General features: G+C 40.3%; 1 protein-coding gene across 1 annotated transcript in view; it reads right to left on the reverse strand.

Moving 5' to 3' along the window:
- PKHD1 (PKHD1 ciliary IPT domain containing fibrocystin/polyductin) overlaps positions 1 to 23,451 on the reverse strand; it is a 593,425-nt gene that overhangs the window by 561,679 nt on the left and 8,295 nt on the right. The window contains exons 6-11 of the mRNA XM_049894022.1: positions 20,713 to 20,770; positions 5,872 to 5,950; positions 3,954 to 4,028; positions 2,813 to 2,877; positions 2,088 to 2,127; positions 892 to 962 (exon numbers count right to left, since the gene is read on the reverse strand). Coding sequence (XP_049749979.1) covers positions 892 to 962; positions 2,088 to 2,127; positions 2,813 to 2,877; positions 3,954 to 4,028; positions 5,872 to 5,950; positions 20,713 to 20,770 — 388 coding nt within the window. The remainder of the gene's footprint in view (positions 1 to 891; positions 963 to 2,087; positions 2,128 to 2,812; positions 2,878 to 3,953; positions 4,029 to 5,871; positions 5,951 to 20,712; positions 20,771 to 23,451) is intronic.

Here is a 23,451-nt window from a genome sequence, read left to right on the forward strand (position 1 = left end):
AGTGCCACTGCTTTTCTGTTAGTTATCAGAACATAGAACAAGGCATGACTACCCTTTCTTTCATTTAGTCTATGTCCATAGACTCTGTGTTGAAGCCTGTGCTTGAGTTTCTTTCAATATAGTAACTGTTCGGGATTGAATTGTGTCCCCCAATTAATAGTGTTTGAATCTTATCCCCTATAACTGTGGCAGGAGCCCTAGTGGCACAGTGGTTAAAGCACTGGGCTGCTAACCAAAAGTTTGGATGTTTGAACCCACCAGCCACTCTACAGGAGAAAGATGTGGGAGTCTGCTTCCATAAAGATTGCATTTCTCACCTACAGAGTTGCTACAAGTAGGAATTAACTCGCTGGCAGTGGTTTCGGTTTTTTGGTTTATACACTGTGACTGAAATCCTATTTAGAAATAGAGATTTTTTGTTAATTATATCAGACCGAGTAGGGTAAATTCTAAATCTAATCACTTCTGAGTAATAAAAAGATTAGAGACACACACAGGGGAAGGCAGACACCATATGAGAATCACCTACAAGCCAAAGAACCACAGAATGCCCTGAGCTACTGACAAGGAAAGAATCAACATGGCCAAGACCCTGATTTGGACTTCTAGCCTCCAGGACTGTGAAGAAATAAATTTCTGTTCTTTAAAGTCACCCACTTGTACTTGTGTTTCAGCAACACTAGGAAACTAAGTAACTAAAGCTGACACTCACACAGTCAGTGTATTTTCAACCCAGACCAAAGCCTGGTCATGGCTATAGGAACGGTCAGTGAACCCATAGCACTTCAGGTATTAGTGGTCATGGAGAAGTGGCTGGAAGGAAGGGAAGGGATGTCCGATGTTGAGATGTGAGGGAAGGGATGAGCAGTCCAGTGTGAAAGGAAATAGTACCTGAGTATGTCTGGTACAGGAAAAGGTCCTGTTTGGCACTGATCATCCATGCATTCTTATGAACCATTGACCTTCAAAAAAGATGAAGTAGTGTTTGGAGTTAAAACAGCAATATCCACGGAGTTGCATTTTTTAAATTGGCTGCCTAAAGGGAAGATCGTGGACTAGTCTCTAGTGATCTTTAGGACAGTTTGTACACCAGCTCCTGCTGATAATTAGAAAACGATACCAATGGGCAAAGTTTGTTTCCTGACCTATAAAATCATCCTGTGGGAGTAGCAATACCTACTTCACAGGTATTGTGTAATGTGGTAATGTAATGTGAAATAATACCACATTTAACATTAAATGAAATGATGACTGTGAAAAGGCCTTATACGTAAGAGACACTCAATAGACTTTAATTTTATTCCTTCCTAAATTGGAGAGAGAAGAATCTCCATACTTTCGGCTGTCTGGCTATAGGTAGTATGTGCTTTTACCATTATGATGAAACTAATATCAACTAGACAAGGCACTTTTAAGAAAGACACTTGGAAAATTATATAGTGGCAGAACATGAGATTAAGGCATACAGAACTCTTAAGGATTATACATATATTTGAAATACTGAAACTAAGCTACACTACAGGTAATTAGATTTAGAATCTTGTCTTTAGGCTGAATTACAGTCTATATTTACGGTCTTTTGTATCTTGAAATTTTGACTTCTAAAGATTTACCTATAATATTTATCAAAATCATAGCTGACTTAAAAAACAATTGTAATAAAATTAAACTTTTTGTCTCTAAAAAAAAAATAAAGTATCTCTACAAAGCTCTATCAAATTTGGACGCTCCCCATCTTGAAGCTAGAGTTTCCTGAAATGATACAATGCATTTTATGAAACTACATTTCACATGAGACACACGTGGCAGTTGTGAATTTACAACATTATGATATTTCTTAAGAGGTCATTTCCAAAATTCTGTGCCATTGTCACATTGAAATATTTGTATTGTATCTGTAGATGCATCATAAGAACACAATAATATTCAGCCAAGTAAAAGAAGTCAAGTAGGTACATTGGTTTCATTGTACTATTCTGTTTGTATATGTTTGAAATTTTTCATTTAAAAAAAAATTTAAAGAAATCAAGATGAGAAAGATAGATAATGTAAAGTGTAGACAAGTTTTCATACTCCCAATTACTTACTTTCCTTTATTAAATACTGAGAAGCTAACGTTCTGGGAACCTGTAACAAAAAGAAAAACAGAATACAAGGATCTGCGTGAATTGCCTAGGCTAGGCCACTGCTACCATAAAACCAAGGACTCTAGATATCAAGTTACCCTCCATACTATAGGAAACCCTGGTGGCATAGTGGTTAAGTGCTATGGCTCCTTACCAAAAGGTTGGCAGTTCAAATCCACCAGGTGCTCCTTGGAAACCCTATGGGGCAGTTCTACTCTATCCTCTAAGGTCTCTATGAGTTGGAATTGACTCAACGGCAACAGGTTTGGTTTTTGGTTTCCATGCCATAATTTTCTAATGGTGTCCCAAATAAACACTTCATAGGCTTAGCACCATCAGCTGCACTGACTTCCAGCAATATAAGGACAAATGTAGTAGAACAGAGCAGACAAGAGCCCAGGCTTCAAGTTAGATTAAGCTGGATTTAAATCCTGCTCCACCAGTTACTCGCTTCAATTTCCTCACTTGTAAAGTGAAAATAATCCCACCTACCTCACAGGCTTATGGTGAGGATTAAATTAGTTTATAGATAAACTGCTTCACATAGTGTTTCTCAGAGAGTCCTCAACCAATGTTAATTATTATTACTATCCTCATGAGTACCAATTCCCAAATTTTTTTTTTCTTTATATATACAGGGAAAAAAATGGACAAGACTTTAAAATAACGTTGCTTCTCCAACAGACCAATGTAATTGCCCTCCACACGGCACTGCAGAGTCCCAAGGCCATGCTCTTCCTGAATAGGATAGCTGAGAAAAGAATCAAAAAACTGAGGTAAGAATTACCAGACAACTCAGTTCAGAAGTTCTGACTCTTTAGCCTGGAAAGTAAGGTAAAATAAAATAGTACAAAGCAGCTAGAGAAAATTGGTAGATACTTAAGTTATAATGAGCTCATTGGGGCAAACGCTTAGGGTAACATCAGCTAGAGTTATTGCTGATACATATGCTATCAATCAAGCACACAATGTGAGAGATAAAATATAACTTATTCCTACCCTCCATCTAGTTCTTTCTTTCCAAAATCTGTTATATGACAAGTATAACAAAACGCTTATCAAAAAAAAAAGGGGGGGGGGGCCTGTTACCAAGTGCAAATCCAAAAAAGAAAAACCCTGAGCAAAGACATTAAAGAAACCAGAAACCACATTATGGAATTCGGCTCTACTAAATGCAAGTCCCCAAAAGCTTAGCCATAGAGAGTAATTCTTGTGATGGCCTCGAGGAAAGGTGAAAATGCCCAGTTCAGAGTAAAGCGAAAATCCAGAAAAATGTTAGTTATCTGAACTGTGAATGTGTGGATACTTTTTTTTTTAATTATCAGTCACACGCCACCACCACTACCACCACCCACCATAGCTAGTCATTATAGTGTAGTGGCTAAGAGCATGAGCTGAGCTCTGTAGGCTGGTTAGGCTGCCAGAGTTCAAATCCCAGCTCTGCCACTTACTCTCTGTGAGACCTTGGGCAAATTACTTAACCTCTTTGTGCCTCAATTTCCTCATCTGTAAAGTAGGACTAATAACCATATATACTCACAAGGTTATTAGGTGACTTAAATTTAAAGCCTTATAGCAAGGCTTGGCCTATAGTAGGCACTTAGTATTAGCTATTCGTTTTCAATATCCACCTCAATTTGCATTCTTAGATTCCACTTCAGTTTGCATTTTGAATCAATTCTGAGTTTTTTCAGTAAGTTTAAAGATAAGACAGTCAACAGTTATGGATGAGTTATATATTTTTTTAAAAAGGCATATATGTGTGTGTTGTACTCATGTGGAAGAATCTAAAAGCATATTTGTTGGAAAGAAAAGAAAGACACTCACCGACTTTCTGTCTTGCTGTTTACAAGAGAGCAAGGAGTGAACCACTGGTCTCCTTGAGCTTCCAAGGTCAATGGGCTGGGTAAAAAGTAGGAAGATGAGACAGGAGACAATAGTGCGATGCTCCCAGCAAACACTCCTGACAGAACTTAGAGGAGGCATTATTAGGAACATTTGCCTCTGGATTTCTGAAGCATTATTACAGGTGATCAAAGACTGTCCCTGAGGAAATCTTGAGTCAAATGCTCAGCCTGAGAGTAAGGGTGTTCAGCAGTTATCATAATCCATGCTTTGACACTGCAGAGGAAGAGTTTCCCTTTCCCAAAAAATCTTTATCAACCTGACTCTGGTTGTATTGGATCTATACAGAACAACTGTGGAGTTTATGGCTTTGTATATTTTCCCCTTCGAAGGCTGTATCCCGGACCAGTACTGAGATGTGACCAAGTAGTGAACATGGCATACTGTTAAGGATGGACATGGCACTCCTGTCCCTGACAGGAAGAGAAATTTCCTTTCAAGACAAGCTGACCAGTACTTAATGCCAAAATGTAGATCCTGTGAGTAGTCAAATCATGCTCTCTTCAGCTACAGCAGAATTAGAAAGATAGAACAGAACAGAGGAGAAGTATACTCTCACTCCTTCCAGGGATGAAAAGAAAATTAGAGCCAGTGTATAGAATCTTTTTAGCTAGTCATATAGAAGGATTATGTTCCTTTTATCTTATAAATCCTCACTGTAATTACTTCATATATTGAATAATCACAGCTGCTTAAAGGCCACAACTTTAACACTGCTCCTCTTTTTCTTCTTTTTCCCTAGCATGAATAATTTAATAACACCAATTTCCACTTAAGTCTCCAGTGAAAAGAGTCATGTTGACATCTGTGATCATTAAGGTTGTGTGTCAACTTGGCTGGGCCATAATTCTCAGCGGTTTGGCAGTTATGGTGTAGTTTGGCGGTCATATAATGATGCGATCACTTTGATAATGAGATCTGATATAATGTGATCACCTCCACGATGAGATCTGCTGTGAGTAGCCAATCAGTTGAAAGGGGGTTTTCTTGGGGGCATGGCCTGCATCCAGTATAGGTGGACTTTCTGGCAAGGCTCATGGGCTTTTGCTCACTTTGGATCCTGCAGGTGGCTTCTGTTCATCTGATCTCCAGTTCTTGGGACTTGAACTAGCAGCTTACCTGCTGTCTTGTCTGCTGATCTTGGGATTTATCAGTCTCTACAGCCTGTGAGCCAGAGCCCTGCTGTCTGACCTGCTGATCTTTGGTTTGCAGCCCCTGTAGCTACATGAGTCAGGAGAAGCCTCCAGCCTAACCCAGGGACTTGGGACTTTCCAGCCTCTACAATCACATGAACCATTTCCTTGATGTAAATCTCTCTATACATATGTTTATACGCTTCACTGGTTTTGTTTCTCTAGAGAACCCAGCCTAAGACAACATCCAAATCGTTCCCAGAAAACATTAAAAATTCAATGGCTTTCAGTACCTGCTTCCACATTTTCCTCTGATCACACTAATAGAATTTCTAAATGCACAAATTAGTAACAACCAAACAAGGAAGTTATAATGGACTTATGGTATTAAGCATCATTTTATAAAGAATTTATTGCAGCCTGGGAAACAGGGAGGAGGGTTAAGAATCAAAAATGAAAATCCCATTCACACTGAGCCCAGAGTCACTAGCTGCCGGTAAATAAATGGACAAACTTAATCAAGCAGTCACAATTACGTTAACAAAGTTTGTGTGATGCCCAGCTCACCAGCAACCACAAACTGCAAAGAGGAAAATAGCAACTCTCTGCCAACTGCTTACAATTTATTGCTGTCAAAGAAGCTGGTCTTAGGAAGCAATCCAGTGTATTTATAATTATTTGCAAACAGAAACAAAACACACACTTACCTATCAATGTACTCAGCATCAAAATCAAAGGTTTCCAATCTTCCGGTGATAAACCAGCCATACACATGTATTAGTTCTCCTGTTTTAGGATGATATTTGTGATTTAATGTACTTAGCTCAAATTCTAAATGTATAACATAAGCTGGGTTTCCTTTTGTTTACCTCTACTCAATATGGCCAAGCCAATCATGTCCCAAAAAAACCAAACACTTTTTTAATAAACTGTACGATAAGTAAAGTCAGTGGTAAGACCCAGTGATCAATATTACACATAAGAAAGCTAAAATAATTAACTATTTCCATCATAGAGATAGATAGGTAGCTGCCATTATGTCAACTCTAACTCATGGTGACCTTATATGCAACAGAATGAAACATTGCCCATTCCTGAATCATCCCCATGATTGCTGGCATATTTCCATCATAGATTCATCTATATGTGGAACACTGAAGGAATAATGGGTCTTCCTCACAGTCCCATAAAGTGTGAGGCTTTCAGGAGGGTGGGGCGGTTTTCATACACTGCCTTGTCCCACTCTCTTGGCTATGTGTAGACCATCCACCCAATATAGGATTAAATCAGCATGCCTTGTGGTGCTCCACACTTCATAAGACTTTTCTCTAGACTTGCTGATGTGAGTATGAGAATATCATATCACATGACCTAAATAGGTATTCAAGGGTCCTACACATTTTTCCATATCTCAAAGTACAAAGTGTTATGAAAGACCCAGACAGGACCTAATTAAGAAGGCCCCTATGTGTCTGTCAGTTTGTTGTACTGTTGGGGCTTGTATGTTGCTGTGATGCTGGAAGCTATGTCACTAGTATTCAAATACCAGCAGGGTCACCCACGGCAGACAGGTTTCAGCTGAGCTTCCAGACTAAGACAGACTAGGAAGAAGGACCCGGCAGTCTACTTCTGAAAAGAATTAGCCAGTGAAAACATTATGAATAGCAGTGGAACATTGTCTGATATAGTGCTGGAAGATGAGCCTCCCAGGTAGGAAGGCACTCAAAAGATGACTGAGGAGGAGCTGCCTCCTCAAAGTGGAGTCGACCTTAATGATGTGGATGGAGTAAAGCTTTCAGGACCTTCACCTGCTGATGTGTAATGATGCAAAATGAAAAGAAACAGCTGCAAACATCCAATTAATAATCAGAACCTGGAATGTACGAAGTATGAATCTAGGAAAATGGGAAATCATCAAAAATGAAATGGAACCCATAAACATTGATTTCCTAGACATTAGTGAGCTGAAATGGACTGGTACCGGCCATTTTGAATCAGACAATCATATGGTCTACTATGCTGGGAATGACAACTTGAAGAGGAATGACATTGCATTCATTGTCAAAAAGAACATTTCAAGATCTATCCTGAAGTACAATGCTGTCAGTGATAGGATACTATCTGTACGCCTACAAGGAAGACCAGTTAATACGACTATTATTCAAATTTACGAACCAACCACTAAGGCCAAAGATGAAGAAACTGAAGATTTTTACCAACTTTTGTAGTCTAAAATTGATCAAATGTGCAATCAGGATATACTGATAATTGCTGGTGATTGGAATGTGAAAGTTGGAAACAAAGAAGGATCAGCAGTTGGAAATATGGCCTTGGTGATAGAAACGATATCAGAGATTGCGTGATTGAATTTTGCAAAAACAATGACTTCTTCATTGAAAATACCTTTTTTCACCAACATGAACAGTGACTATACACAGGTACCTCGCCAGATGGTACATACACAGGAATCAAATCAACTACATCTGTGGAAAGAGATGATAGAAAAGCTGAAATCATCAGTCAGAACAAGGCCAGGGGCCAATTGCAGATAGACCATCAATTACTCATATGCAAGTTCAAGTTGAAACTGAAGAAAATTAGAACAAGTCCATGAGAGCCAAAGTACGAACTTGAGCATATCCCACCTAAATTTAGAGACCATCTCAAGAATAGATTCGACACGTTGAACACTAATGACCGAAGACCAGATGAGTTGTGGAATGACATCAAACATGAAGAAAGGCAGAGGTCATTAAAAAAGGCAGAAGAGAAAGAAAAGACCTAAATGGATGTCAGAAGAGACTCTGAAGCTTGCTTTTGAACATCGAGTAGCTAGAGCAAAAGGAAAAAATGATGAAGTAAAAAAGCTGAACAGAAGATTTCAAAGGGTAGCTTGAGAAGACAAAGTAAAGTTTTATGATGACATGTGCAAAGACTTGGAGATAAAAACCAAAAGGGAAGAACACGCTCAGCGTTTCTCAAGCTGAAAGAACTGAAAAAAAAAATTCAAGCCTCGCGTTGCAATACCAAAGAATTCTACAGGGAAAGTATTAAATGACACAGGAAGCATCAAAAGAAGATGGAAGGAGGAGGGGGCCAAGATGGCTGACTAGGTAGACGCTACCTCGGATCCCTCTTGCAACAAAGACTCGGAAAAACAAGTGAATCGATCACATACATGACAATCTACAAACCCTGACCAACAAACACAGATTTAAAGAGTTGACCTGAGTGACAGAGACCGAGAACGACTACAGGGAAGCAGCGACTGTTTTCAGAGCCTGGAGCCAGCATCCCAGTCCGGAAACCTTGGCACCGGGCTTTGGACTGGGTGCAGCAGAGCTGAGCACAGCATCCTCTGACAGTGCAAACACGGGGCGCAGCCCTACCCCCCTGAACTGACCTCGGGAGGGGGCCCAGCCAGTCCCCGTAGGCGGCGCGGCGACACGGCTGGCAGGAGGAGAAGTCGCCGGGAGGCAGCAACTGTTTTTGGAGCTGGGAGTGCAGCATCCCAGCCGGGGAACCTTGACGCTGGGCTTTGGACTGGGAGCGGAGGAACTAACCGCGGCTTCTGAGACAGCGCAAGCACAGGACGCGGGCCTGACCCTCGGGGGCAATCTCTACCCAGCCAGCACACACACACAACGCACCCCTCAGAAATCTCAGATAAAACAGTCATCCCAAGCAAGATAAGTAACTTCGTCTATATTCCGGGGTGCTACTCTCTCCTGTTTTTCTGAACCCTCCCCTCCCCTTCCCAGGCGGCTTCATTAACTTTGGAATTTCCTGAGCCAGAGGGAGAACTGCTCCACAGTTTTACTTTTCCTTTTTTTTTTTGGTCTTTTCCTAACCCATTCTTCTGGCCTGAGAGAAGCAACCACAAAAAACCCAGGGACCAAAAATCCTTCCCTAATTGGACTAAAAACACAGAACCAGCTCCAGCCAAGCATCTGTGATCCACAGTCTCAGGCTTTCATCCCTACGGGGAATAAGGTGGCTATTATAATGCAAAGGCATTTCTGATAGGGATCTGACTGCATTTGTTTTAGCGGATTTACTGGAAAGACAAGTTTCCCAGGTCTGATATCTCTGCATATTCAACAGAGCCCTCACTGACCCACAACAGGGAACTGAGGGCTGAAGCTCCCCCCAGACCACCTAGCCTCTTGCCTTAGGGGTCTAAGGAGGGTGACACCTACCAATCTGTAGAGGTACTTGCGTTGGGGGCCTAAGGTACAGCTGCAGAGCCCACCCACCAAGGTGCTTTAGGAATAGAGACACACCTACCTCACTGACACTTGGGGGAAGCCTGTCAGCATCCTGCCCCCGCTAGAGTGTGAACCCCAACTGCTACTAGAATCTGGTGCACACAACTATCACCGCTACTTCTCAGGGTGGTTAGGTGACAGTGTGCATCACACACTTGAAGACCCAAAATCAGATTCTACTCAAGAATAGTGAATGGACTCAGGCATATATATCTGGAGATTCTACTCAAGAATAGTGAATGGACTCAGGCATATATATCTGGTAACAGCCCAAACCAGCTGGTAATAGGTCATAAGTGAGTCAAGGGCTACAACAATCAAGACAGTGCAATCGAGTAGCCCATCTACATATATTGAAAGAAAACAAAACAAGATAAGACTCAGTGAGCAAATATAGAATAAATCACTACAATATCTTAGTGATGGCTTGGAGACAGCAGTCAATATCAAACCACCTAAAGAAGCAGACCATGACTGCTTCTACAACCCCCCAAACTAAAGAATCAAAATCTTTCCCAAATGAAGATACAATCCTGGAACTACCAGATACAGACTAATTTACAGAATGCTTCAAGACATCAGGGATGACCTCAGAAATGAAATAAGGCAAGCTACAGAAAAAGCCAGGTAACACACTGATAAAGCAGTTGAAGAACTCAAAAAGATTCTTCAAGAACATTGTGGAAAATTTGATAAGTTGCAAGAATCCATAGAGAGACAGCATTCAGAAATCCAAAAGATTAACAATAAAATTACAGAATTAGACAACGCAATAGGAAGTCAGAGGAGCAGACTTGAGCAATTAGAATGCAGAGTGGGAAATCTGGAGGACCAGGGAATTAACACCAATATAGCTGAAAAAAAATCAGATAAAAGAATTTAAAAAAATGAAGAAACCCTAAGGATCATGTGGGACTGTATCAAGAAGGATAACTTGCATGTGATTGGAGTCCCAGAACAGGGAGGGATAACAGAAAACACAGAGAGAATAGTTGAAGATCTGCTGGCAGAAAACTTCCCTGACATCATGAAAGACAAAAGGATATCTATCCAAGATGCTCATCGAACCCCATTTAAGACTGATCCAAAAAGAAAAACACCACGACACATTATCATCAAACTTGCCAAAACCAAAGATAAAGAGAAAATTTTAAAAGCAGCCAGGGATAAAAGAAAGGTCTCCTACAAGGGAGAATCAATAAGTTCAGACTACTCAGCAGAAACCATGCAGGCAAGAAGGCAATGGGGTGACGTATACAGAGCACCGAAGGAGAAAAACTGCCAGCCAAGGATCATATATCCAGCAAAACTCTCTCTGAAATATGAAGGTGAAATTAAGATATTTACAGATAAACACAAGCTCAGACAACTTGCAAAAACCAAACCAAAGCTACAAGAAATACTAAAGGAAGTTGTTTGGTCAGAAAACCAATAATATCAGATACCAGCACAACACAAGGTCACAGAACAGAACATCCTGATATCAACTCAAATAGGGAAATCACAAAAACAAATTAAGATTAATTTTAAAAAGAAAAAAACACTCAAAAGAGGGAATCATTGAAGTCAATATGTAAAAGATCACAATAATCAAAAAGAGGGACTAAATACAGGTGGCATAGAACCGCCATATGGAGAGGGATACAAGGCGATATAGGACAATACAAGTTAGGTTTTTACTTAGAAAAATAGGGGTAAATATTGAGGTAACCACAAAGAGGTATAACAACTTCATAACTCAAAATAAAAACCAAGAAAACCGTAACAACTCAGCAAACATAAAGTCAAATACTATGAAAATGAGGAACACAATTTACAAAGAAAAATGTCTCAGCACAAAAAAGTAAGTGGGAAAAATGAAATTGTCGACAACACACATAAAAAGGCATCAAAATGACAACACTAAACACATACTTATGTATAATTACGCTGAATGTAAATGGACTAAATGCACCAATAAAGAGACAGAGAGTCTCAGACTGGATAAAGAAACACGATCCGTCTATATGCCGCCTACAAGAGACATGCCTTAGACTTAGAGACACAAACAAACTAAAACTCAAAGGATGGAAAAAAATATATCAAGCAAACAATAAGCAAAAAAAGAGCAGGAGTAGCAATATTAATTTCTGACAAAATAGACTTTAAAGTTAAATCCACCACAAAGGATAAAGAAGGACACTACATAATGATAAAAGGGACAATTGACCAGGAAGATATAACCATATTAAATATTTATGTACCCAATGACAGGGCTGTAAGATACATAAAACAAATTTTAACAGAACTGAAAAGTGAGATAGACACCTCCACAATTATAGTAGGAGACCTCAACACACCACTTTCAGAGATGGACAGGACATCCAGTAAGAAGCTCAACAGAGACACGGAAGACCTAATTACTGCAATCAACCAACTTGACCTCATTGACTTATACAGAACTCTCCACCCAACTGCTGCAAAGTATACTTTTTTTTCTAGCACACATGGAACATTCTCTAGAATAGACCACATATTAGGTCATAAAACAAACCTTTGCAGAATCCAAAACATCGAAATATCACAAAGCATCTTCTCAGACCACAAGGCCGTAAAAGTGGAAATCAATAACAAAAAAATTAGGGAAAAGAAATCAAATACTTGGAAACTGAACAATACCCTGCTGAAAAAAAGACTGGGTTATAGAAGACATTAAGGAAGGAATAAAGAAATTCATAGAATGCAACGAGAATGAAAATACTTCCTATCAAAACCTCTGGGACACAGCAAAAGCAGTGCTCAGAGGCCAATTTATATCGATAAATGCACACATACAAAAAGAAGAAAGAGACAAAATCAGAGAACTGTCCCTACAACTTGAACAAATAGAAAGTGAGCAACAAAAGAATCCATCAGGCACCAGAAGAAAACAAATAATAAAAATTAGAGCTGAACTAAATGAATTAGAGAACAGAAAAACAATTGAAAGAATTAACAAAACCAAAAGCTGGTTCTTGGAAAAAATTAACAAAATTGATAAACCATTGGCCAGACTGACTAAAGAAATACAGGAAAGGAAACAAATAACCCAAATAAGAAACGAGATGGGCCACATCACAACAGACCCAACTGAAATTAAAAGAATCATATCAGATTATTACGAAAAATTGTACTCTAACAAATTTGCAAACCTAGAAGAAATGGATGAATTCCTGGAAAAACACTACCTACCTAAACTAACACAATCAGAAGTAGAACAACTAAATAGACCCATGACAAAAAAAGAGATTGAAACGGTAATCAAAAAACTCCCAACAAAAAAAAGCCCTGGCCCTGATGGCTTTACTGCAGAGTTCTACCAAACGTTCAGAGAAGAGTTAACATCACTACTACTAAAGGTATTTCAAAGCATAGAAAATGACGGAATACTACCTAACTCATTCTATGAAGCCACCATTTCCCTGATACCAAAACCAGGTAAAGACATCACAAAAAAAGAAAATTATAGACCTATATCCCTCATGAACATAGATGCAAAAATCCTCAACAAAATTCTAGCCAATAGAATTCAACAACATATCAAAAAAATAATCTCCCATGACCAAGTGGGATTTATACCAGGTATGCAAGGCTGGTTTAATATTAGAAAAACCATTAATGTAATCCACCATATAAATAAAACAAAAGACAAATACCACATGATCTTATCAATTGATGCAGAAAAGGCATTTGACAAAGTCCAACACCCATTTATGATAAAAACTCTCACCAAAATAGGAATTGAAGGAAAATTCCTCAACATAATAAAGGGCATCTATACAAAGCCAACAGCCAACATCACTCTAAATGGAGAGAGCCTGAAAGCATTTCCCTTGAGAACGGGAACCAGACAAGGATGCCCTTTATCACCGCTCTTATTCAACATTGTGCTCGAGGTCCTAGCCAGAGCAATTAGGCTAGACAAAGAAATAAAGGGCATCCGGATTGGCAAGGAGGAAGTAAAATTATCTCTATTTGCAGATGACATGATCTTATACACAGAAAACCCTAAGGAATCCTCCAGAAAACTACTGAAACTAATAGAAGAGTTTGGCAGAGTCTCAGGTTATAAGATAAACATACAAAAATCACTTGAATTCCTCTACATCAACAAAAAGAACATCGAAGAGGAAATCACCAAATCAATACCACTCACAGTAGCCCCCAAGAAGATAAAATACTTAGGAATAAATCTTACCAAAGATGTAAAAGACCTATGCAAAGAAAACTACAAAGTACTACTACAAGAAACTAAAAAGGACCTACTTAAGTGGAAAAACATACCTTGCTCATGGATAGGAAGACTTAACATAGTAAAAATGTCTATTCTACCAAAAGCCATCTATACATACAGTACACTTCCGATCCAAATTCCAATGTCATTTTTTAATGTGTTGGAGAAACAAATCACCAACTTCATATGGAAGGGAAAGAAGCCTCGGATAAGTAAAGCAATACTGAAAAAGAAGAAGAAAGTGGGAGGTCTCACTCTACCTGATTTCAGAACCTATTATACAGCCACAGTAGTCAAAACAGCCTGGTACTGGTACAACAACAGGCACATAGACCAACGGAACAGAATTGAGAACCCAGATATAAATCCATCCACATATGAGCAGCTGATATTTGACAAAGGCCCAGTGTCAGTTAATTGGGGAAAAGATAGTCTTTTTAACAAATGGTGCTGGCATAACTGGATATCCATTTGCAAAAAAATGAAACAGGACCCATACCTCACACCATGCACAAAACTAACTCCAAGTGGATCAAAGACCTAAACATAAAGACTGAAACAATAAAGATCATGGAAGAAAAAATAGGGACAACGTTAGGAGCCCTAATACAAGGCATAAACAGAATACAAAACATTACCAAAAATGACGAAGAGAAACCAGATAACTGGGAGCTCCTAAAAATCAAACACCTATGCTCATCTAAAGACTTCACCAAGAGAGTAAAAAGACCACCTACAGACTGGGAAAGAATTTTCAGCTATGACATCTCCGACCAGTGCCTGATCCCTAAAATCTATATGATTATGTAAAAACTCAACCACAAAAAGACAAACAACCCAATCAAGAAGTGGGCAAAGGATATGAACACGCACTTTACTAAAGAAGATATTCAGGCAGCTAACAGATACATGAGAAAATGCTCTCAATCATTAGCCATTAGAGAAATGCAAATTAAAACTACAATGAGATTCCATCAACAAGGCTGGCATTAATCTAAAAAACACAAAATAATAAATGTTGGAGAGGCTGTGGAGAGATTGGAGCTCTTATACACTGCTGGTGGGAATGTAAAATGGTACAACCACTTTGGAAATCTATCTGGCATTATCTTAAACAGAAATAGAACTACCATACAACCCAGAAATCCCACTTCTTGGAATATACCCTAGAGAAATAAGAGCCTTCACACAAACAGGTATACGTACACCCATGTTTATTGCAGCTCTGTTTACAATAGCAAAAAGCTGGAAGCAACCAAGGTGTCCATCAAGGGATGAATGGTTAAATAAATTGTGGTATATTCACACAATGGAATACTACGCATCGATAAAGAACAGTGACGAATCTGTGAAACATTTCATAACATGGAGGAACCTGGAAGGCATTATGCTGAGCGAAATTAGTCAGAGGCAAAAGGACAAATATTGTATAAGACCACTATTATAAGATCTTGAGAAATAGTATAAACTGAGAACACACACTTTTGTGGTTATAAAGGGGGGAGGGAGGAAGGGTGGGAGAGGGTTTTTTACTGATTAGTTAGTAGATAAGAACTACTTTAGGTGAAGGGAAGGACAATACTCAATACATGGAAGTTCAGCTCAACTGGACTGGACCAAAAGCAAAGAAGTTTCCGGGATAAACTGAATGCTTCAGAGGTCAGCAGAGCAAGGGCGGGGGTTTGGGGACCATGGTTTAAGGGGACTTCTAAGTCAACTGGCAAAATAATTCTATTATGAAAACATTCTGCATCCCACTTTGAAATGTGGTGTCTGGGGTCTTAAATGCTAACAAGCGACCATCTAAGATGCATCAATTGGTCTCAACCCACCTGGATCAAAGGAGAATGAAGAACACCAAGGTCACACGATAACTATGAGCCCAAGAGACAGAAAGGGCCACATGAACCAGAGACTTACATCATCCTGAGACCAGAAGAACTAGTTGGTGCCCAGCCACAACGGATGACTGCCCTGACAAGGAGCACAACAGAGAATCCCTGAGGGAGCAGGAGATCAGTGGGATACAGACCCCAAATTCTCACAAAAAGACCATACTTAATGATCTGACTGAGACTAGAGGAATCCCGGCGGTCATGGTCCCCAAACCTTCTGTTGGCCCAGGACAGGAACCATTCCCGAAGACAACTCATCAGACATGGAAGGGACTGGACAGTGGGTAGAAGAGAGATGCTGATGAAGAGTGAGCTATTTGTATCAGGTGGACACTTGAGACTGTGTTGGCATCTCCTGTCTGGAGGGGGGATGGGAGGGTAGAGAGGGTTGGAAGCTGGCAAAATTGTCACGAAAGGAGAGACTGGAAGGGCTGACTCATTAGGGGGAGAGCAAGTGGGAGTATGGAGTAAGGTATATATAAACTTATATGTGACAGACTGACTTGATTTGTAAACTTTCACTTGAAGCTCAATAAAAATTAAAAAAAAAAAAGAAGATGGAAGGAATACACAGAGTCACTATACCAAAAAGAATTGGTTGATGTTCAGCCATTTCAGGAGGTAACATATGATCAGGAATCCATGGTACTGAAGGCAGAAGGCCAAGTTGCACTAAAGGCATTGGCAAAATACAAGGCTCTGGGTATTGACGGAAAACTAATTGAGATGTTTCAACAAACGGATGCAGTGCTGGAAATGCACACTCTTCTATGCCAAGAAATTTGGAAGACAGCTACCTGGCCAACCAACTGGAAGAGATCCATATTTATGCCTATTCCCAAGGAAGGTGATCTAATCAGTGGAAATTATCATACAATATCATTAATATTACATGCAAGCAAAATTTTGTTGAAGGTCATTCAAAAGTGGCTGCAACAGTATATTGACAAGGAACTGCCAGAAATTCAAGCCTGATTTAGAAGAGGACGTGGAACAAGGGATATCATTGCTGATGGCAGATGGATCCTGGCTGAAAGCAGAGAATACCAGAAAGATGTTTACCTGTGTTTTATTGACTATGCTAAGGCATTTGACTGTGTGAATCCTAACAAATTATGGATAACATGTGGAGAATGGGAATTCCGGAACACTTAATTGTGCTTATGAGGAATCCATACATAGATCACAGGGCAATCATTCAAACAGAACAAGGGGATACTGCATGGTTTAAAATTAGGAAATGTGTGTATCAAAGTTGTATCCTTTCACCATACCCATTCAGTCTGTATGCTGAACAAATAATGTGAGAAAATGGACTATATGAAGAATGGTGCATCGGGATTGGAGGAAGACTCATTAACAACCTGCATTATGCAGATGACACAACCTTACTTGCTGAAAGTGAAAAGGACTTGAAGCACTTACTGATGAAGATCAAAGACCACAGCCTTCAGTATGGATTACCCCTCAATATAAAGAAAACAAAAATCCTCACAACTGGACCAATAAGCAACATTATGATAAACAGAGAAAAGATTGAGGTCATCAAGGATTTCATTTTACTTAGATCCACAATCAACACCCATGGAAGCAGAAGTCAAGAAATCAAAAGACTCATTGCATTGACAAATTGGCTGCAAAAGGCCTCTTTAAAGTATTGAAAAGCAAAGATCTCACCTTGAGGACTAAGGTGCACCTGACCCAAGCCATGGTGTTTTCAGTTGTGTCATATGCATGCAAAAGCCGGACAATGAATAAGGAAGACCAAAGAACTGACGCCTTTGAATTGTTGCTTTGGCAAAGAATAATGAGTATACCATGGACTGCCAAAAGAATGGACAAACCTGAATGAACGAACAATCAGAATGCTCATTAGAAGCAAGGATGGCAAGACTATGTCTCACATACTTGGGACATGTTATCAGGAGAGATCATTTTCTGGAGAAGGACATCATGCTTGGTAAAGTAGAAGGCCAGCAAAAAAGAGGAAAACTCTAGAAAAGATGGACTGACACAGTGGCTGCAGCAATGGGCTCAAGCATAGCAACAATTGTGAGGATGGTGCAGAGCCAGGCAGTATTTCAGTCTGTTGTGCATAAGGTCGCTGTGAGTTGAAGCCAACTTGACCGTACCTAACTGACAACAACAGAACAAGTAAAAAGGATATGAAATAGCAGTAAAGCTGTGCATTAAAGGGTGGGCAATTGGCATATCTCATTTATGCAAAATATTTTACTGTGCGCCCACTCAGTCCTAGGCTCATGTTCAAAAATAGGGCCAATTGGGGCTCCCAAAAGGGTTGATGTTTGCCTTACTCACTAATCTATGGATAACTTCTACGACTGGGCATTCTCTCTATGACTTGAAGGGATTTCCATTGGGTAGCAAGTTTTTCTTTAATATTCCCCCCCCCCTTTTTAGTCCACAAGAATGAAGATACAGTCATTACCAATATTTTTTTTTTTTAATCAAGGTGCACTCAGTATGACCCTCCACCCCCAGTGCTCATAGCAATTGAGAGCCTCTACCAAATGCTGCACAGCCTGATTTCTTTCACATTTGGAAAACACCTAAACTCAGTTCTGTGGAATTGCTCAAGGCAAACGTTTTTAAGCACACACACCATAGTAAGGCGATGTAGTTAAAGTTCACCACACAATCCCACAGCCTGGAATTACATGCCTTCCAAGCAATTAGAGGATTTAATCGTTTATGGTGTAAACTTCTAGCATCACAAATGATGTGTAGGGACGAGAAAGGTGTTAGTTAATGAGGTCAAATCTCAAAAATGGAAGCAATAAGGGACTCATGAGGTCTGAACTCAGAGGAATTTGAGTTATTTTCACAGACCCTTAAGACCACCAAAAACATTACTAACAAGTTTTTTGTTCCCTTTACTCTATGCCTGTGTTTTATTAACAATAAGTGACTTTCATCTGCAGTCCTTGGATGCCTTTTGATTGTACTAAAACAATGGGAACCTTCCAAGTTTTATTATAGCCATTTTACAGGTGGTTGGGTAGAAAGAGAGGGAAACTAATGACTTAGACAAAGTCATAGAGTTAGTGAAAGCCTGGAGTCTGAAGTTCTCTGCTACTGCCAACAATGGGCAGAATAATTCTCCTTATTTTAGTAGGCCTAAACTATCCATTTCCCAGCTTTGGTGGGCATGATTTCTTGCTTTGATGGGCACTATTTAAAATTCTAGTAACAGGTTATAGAAATCAGAAGTTTCTGGGAGTTTTTGCTTTGTTTCTAAACAAAGACACCCCCTCCCCCCCCCCCCCCCCCCCCCCGCAGAGGCTGACTAATGCCTAAGCCAGACCATGGTGCCAGGGGATTCTGCGTCATAGTAGAGGATTGTTAACCACATATAGAAATTCAACTGCTCGTAAAACATCATCTTTCCTATCCCCACCACCTCCCCCATCTTTCTGGCTGCAAACTCAGGGCAGGCTTCCCAAACAAAATCAGAGTAATCGTCTGGAAAGTGATCGCAAAGATGCAGCTGTGTGGATCCTGCCCGGAGGGACCACTCTAACAGGGCCAAACACCAATCGTTCCCCACAAAGGTGGAGGAAACGGTGTGCGGAACTCAGACTTGGTGACAGAAATGAGCCTGACATATCTGAGTGCCAGCTGATGTTCCATTTCACACCTGTAGAGGCCCGCTCCATCCTCATCCCTCACCCTAACAAGACTTCTGCATCTAGACAGAAGCCGTCTAACACCAGAGTAGCAGGGACTCAAGTGTCTGCATGTGAGTTTCACAGCTCACATCTCTTTTTACTAAACATGATCATGTCTTCATTAGACAGAAGAACAGATCTGTAAATAGGCCACAGTAATAAGATAACACTAAGTTCATATTCTTTGGAATATAACTTAAACACACATACATAATCTGTGTCTGTACACACAAAAAAAAGTTGTACAAATACTTTTCAATAACTTAGATATTCATTGTGACAGTCTTGACCAGTCAAGCCATTCAAAACAACTAGATCAGTTTATGCATTTAGACACAACCACGTGTAAAAATTTGCCAAGTTGTGTTCCTACACTTAGGCCATTCTGCAAACCCCTCTGAACAAATGAAAAAACTGAAATAGAAGTGTAAGTTTGCTAAGAATCAGATGGCAAATTTATATAATCCTAGCTGTGTTTACTACTTAGTTTTAGGGCGGAATTAGCAGTTCCCGAATCCATTTCTTAGTGGCAAGCCCATCTCCTTTTATGTAAATCCCCCAGCTTTCTCTCTCCCTTTCTCTTCTCTCTTTCTGGCCTCTACATATATATCTGTGTGCTTTCTGACTCAGAAATAAACTTTCCAGACAAGAATCAGAGTTAATGGCCTCTCAAGTAGTATCCAACACTACTGACCACAGGACAGAATGATGGGTATGTGGGGCCACCCTGGATTTTGACTGTCTGGGTTCAAATCTCAGCTGTACCAATTATTAGCTGTTTGACTTTAAACAAATTATGTAACTTCTTGGCACCTCATTTCCTTATCTTCCAAAATGGGAACAAGAATAAGAGTTCCTCTATTGTTAGGATTTTGTGAAGCTCTAATAACTGGTTGCCGTGGAGTCAATTCCGGCTCATAGCAACCCTACAGGACAGAGTAGAACTGCCCCATAGGGTTTTCAAAAAGCATCTGATGGATTCGAACTGCCAATCTTTTGGTTAGCAGCCATAGCTCTTAACCACTGTGCCATCAGAGTTTCCTGAGGCTCTAATAAGACAATGCACATCAAGGGCTTAGAACAGAGTCTGGCACATAGTAAGTGTTCAATAAAGATTTGTCATTATGCAGATGATTAGTGAGTTAAGAGCAATGATGATTTCTGTTTCCTACATTCTCCTGCATCACCTGGTTTGATTTTGCTGGCCTTTTTCTTTTCATGTTTGGATTCCTTTTTGCTATCAGTGAAGTAATAGAGTAAGATGCCCAGTGGTGAAACCAAACCAGGTTAAAAGTGAACCAGAAGTTGATACTTATTTTCAAAACAGCAGCAGAGAAGCTAAATTTGCCCGTTTATAGAGACTGTCCACTTGGGTAGAAGAGTTTGCAACAACTTTCAGCAAAGGGATTCGTAACTATTTCTGTTTTAACAGAAGATCTCTTACCTGGAACTCCACTTGCTGGATTAACTTGGTAAATAATGGGTGTCTGTGCCTTGGAAAACTGTTTATAAAACATTATCACAAGTGAGTATTACATTAGAATCTCACAACCACATACACAAGAAGTGAAAGTCATTCCTCATAAAGCATTACCCGTTGCTGTCGAGTGGATTTTGACTCACACCTACCCTATAGCACAGACTAGAACTGCCCTGTAGAGTTTCCAAGGAGCGGCTGGTGGATTGGAACTGCCGGCCTTTTGGCTAGCAGCCAACCTCTTAACCACTGTGCCACCAGGGTTCCTTGTAAAGCATTAGTCTAGAATAATAAATAGTTATGTCTCTCCAAATCACCTTCGCATCTGTTTCTTTTTATCCTCATTGTGTTTCTGTAAAGCTGAGATGACAGATATTATTACATTTCTTCTATAGACAAGACAAAGGGAATTTGATCAAGGTCATACAGCTCTTTATCCTGATCCATATTGCCCTAAACCTTGGCAAGCCTGTTTCTATCTGCCCATCTGCCAGGAACACATTTTACCAGAAGGAAACATAGCCGGCCATGCTTTAGAATATCAACCTTTTTATTCCATATTGTAACTTGATTCCTTTGAGGCTCGAAGTTTTGTGCTTTTTATTTTTCTAGACAAGAATTCACTTATTTAACTGGAAGGAGTGCAACTTAAATTATTATCAATCAGCATCTTGGTAGGTATTAACAAGCTATGAAAAATGGTAAGTTGGATAGGCACGTAAGTGAAGTGCTTATTGGGGAACTGGAATGTGCCCATTGGGAGGAAAATGATTCAAAAATAAGGAATAGGAAGCAATATTATATTTCAAGAAGGAGGAAAATGGCATTAATGGGAGAGGTTGGGGCCGGCAAAAACCTGGTCATGGCATTCTCAATCATTTTACAATGCCCCCATCTCCCCAGGCACATCATCTACTAAACATAATCTCCATAAATGCAGGGACAGTGCCTGATTCAGTCAATGTCATATCCCCATGTATAGCTTGGTATGTAGAAGATGTTCAAATTCTTGTGAATGAACAGAGTTGCCCCAACTGGGATGACTAATACACTGCCTATAAGCAGAGGGGAGAATGAGACAATCTCAGGAATTCCATCTCAACTATAAGCATTTGTGTTAGTCTAAGAATAGGGCATTGGTAGAATTCTTGCCTTCTGTGCAGGAGACCCAGGTTCAATTCCCAGCAAATGCACTTCATGCGTAGCCACTGCCCTTCTGTCTGGGGTGAATTGCATGTTGCTCTGATGCTGAACAGGTTTCAGCAGAGCCTCCAGGCTAAGATGGACTAGGAAAAAAAGCCTAGTGATCTACTTCCAAAAATCAGTCAGTGAAAACCCTACAGATCACAACAATCTGATCTGCAACTGATCATGGGGATAATGCAGGACTGGGCGGTATTGAGTTCCATTGTGCATGGGGTCGCCGTGGGTCAGGGACCAACTCTACGGCAGCTGACAACAACAGCAAGGACAACATTAGCACATCACTATCAGGAAATTATGCTGGGGGCCAGTGTGAAGAAAAGGAGAGGCATAAGGATGGACTAACCAGGCCAGGGTTTGACCTGTGAGCCAATGACTCACCGAGGATCAGACCTAGTCTCCTGCTCCCACCACCCCGACTCCCAACCTCCTCTAGATGCCTACAACCTCCTCCATTCCCCGTAATCTACGGTGCTTCCCATTTGTAAAACAAACGACACCAAATTGTTTTGCTTGGTCTGCTTCCACCACCCCGGGAGTCCACCTTCCCAGGGCAAATATAACCAAAGAATAACTCCGTTGTTAATCAACAGCCCTAATCAGATACTTAAAATCAAGACTTTTTAACAAAGCCAATGGTAGCTTGACAAGTTTGGGTTCTAAGTATTGATCCACATAGCTATACAGTCTGTTGTCAAGGTTAGTGCTGCTCCCTTTTTAACGGAAAGGGTTATAAAATAGTTCACAGAAAATATGTGCAGTCAGGGGGTCAAAATAAGCATGCTGTGACCTTGCTAATCTGGAGCTGGCTCTGATCTCTCCAGAAGATAAAGATTAATGCGATTCCGCACATACCTGCCAAACACACAATCCCCACACCTCTTCCCTTAACCAGGCCTTTGTCTTCTGTTGGGAAGACCTTCATACCAATGTTATTTCAGGTGGAACTTTATCATAGGGGCCTCATGAGGTAGAGCAGTGATTATTGTCCCAACTCACAGGCATTAGAAACTGTGGCAGATGCAAGAACCGAATCTAAATCAAATAAGAAAACATACCTCACAATTTCCTACTTGAAATGTTTTAAGACCTATCACTCAGGAAACCTGGAATCCTTCTACCAAAAGTTTGTGGGGGTTATAGTGACACCCTTGTTACTTGCTTTCACACCCTCAGAGAGTGGTGGAGCAGGCTCGGGATTCAACCTCAAAAAGGGCTTCCTTGTGATTCTCTCTGAGCTGACACAACCTAAAATGGCACACTTCTAAGAGAAACAGGCCCCTGGTCACCCACCAAGCAAGAGACATGGCAAAGTGAAAAATTAATGAGCTTCTAAATCAAGCTTCCCGCATGCTGATCCTTGAGCTGAAGTGAGGTCAGCAGCATCAAGATGGGGGAGAGGAGAAGAGGCGGATTAGAATGAGAAAGCCACAGCCACCAGCTGCTTGATAAACCTTCTGTGAGTTGTTCAAACTTGTCAGTGCCTGCAGCAGGCTCTTTGGA

This window comes from Elephas maximus, chromosome 1, assembly GCF_024166365.1.
Source record: "Elephas maximus indicus isolate mEleMax1 chromosome 1, mEleMax1 primary haplotype, whole genome shotgun sequence".
Classification (NCBI taxonomy): Eukaryota; Metazoa; Chordata; class Mammalia; order Proboscidea; family Elephantidae; genus Elephas; species Elephas maximus.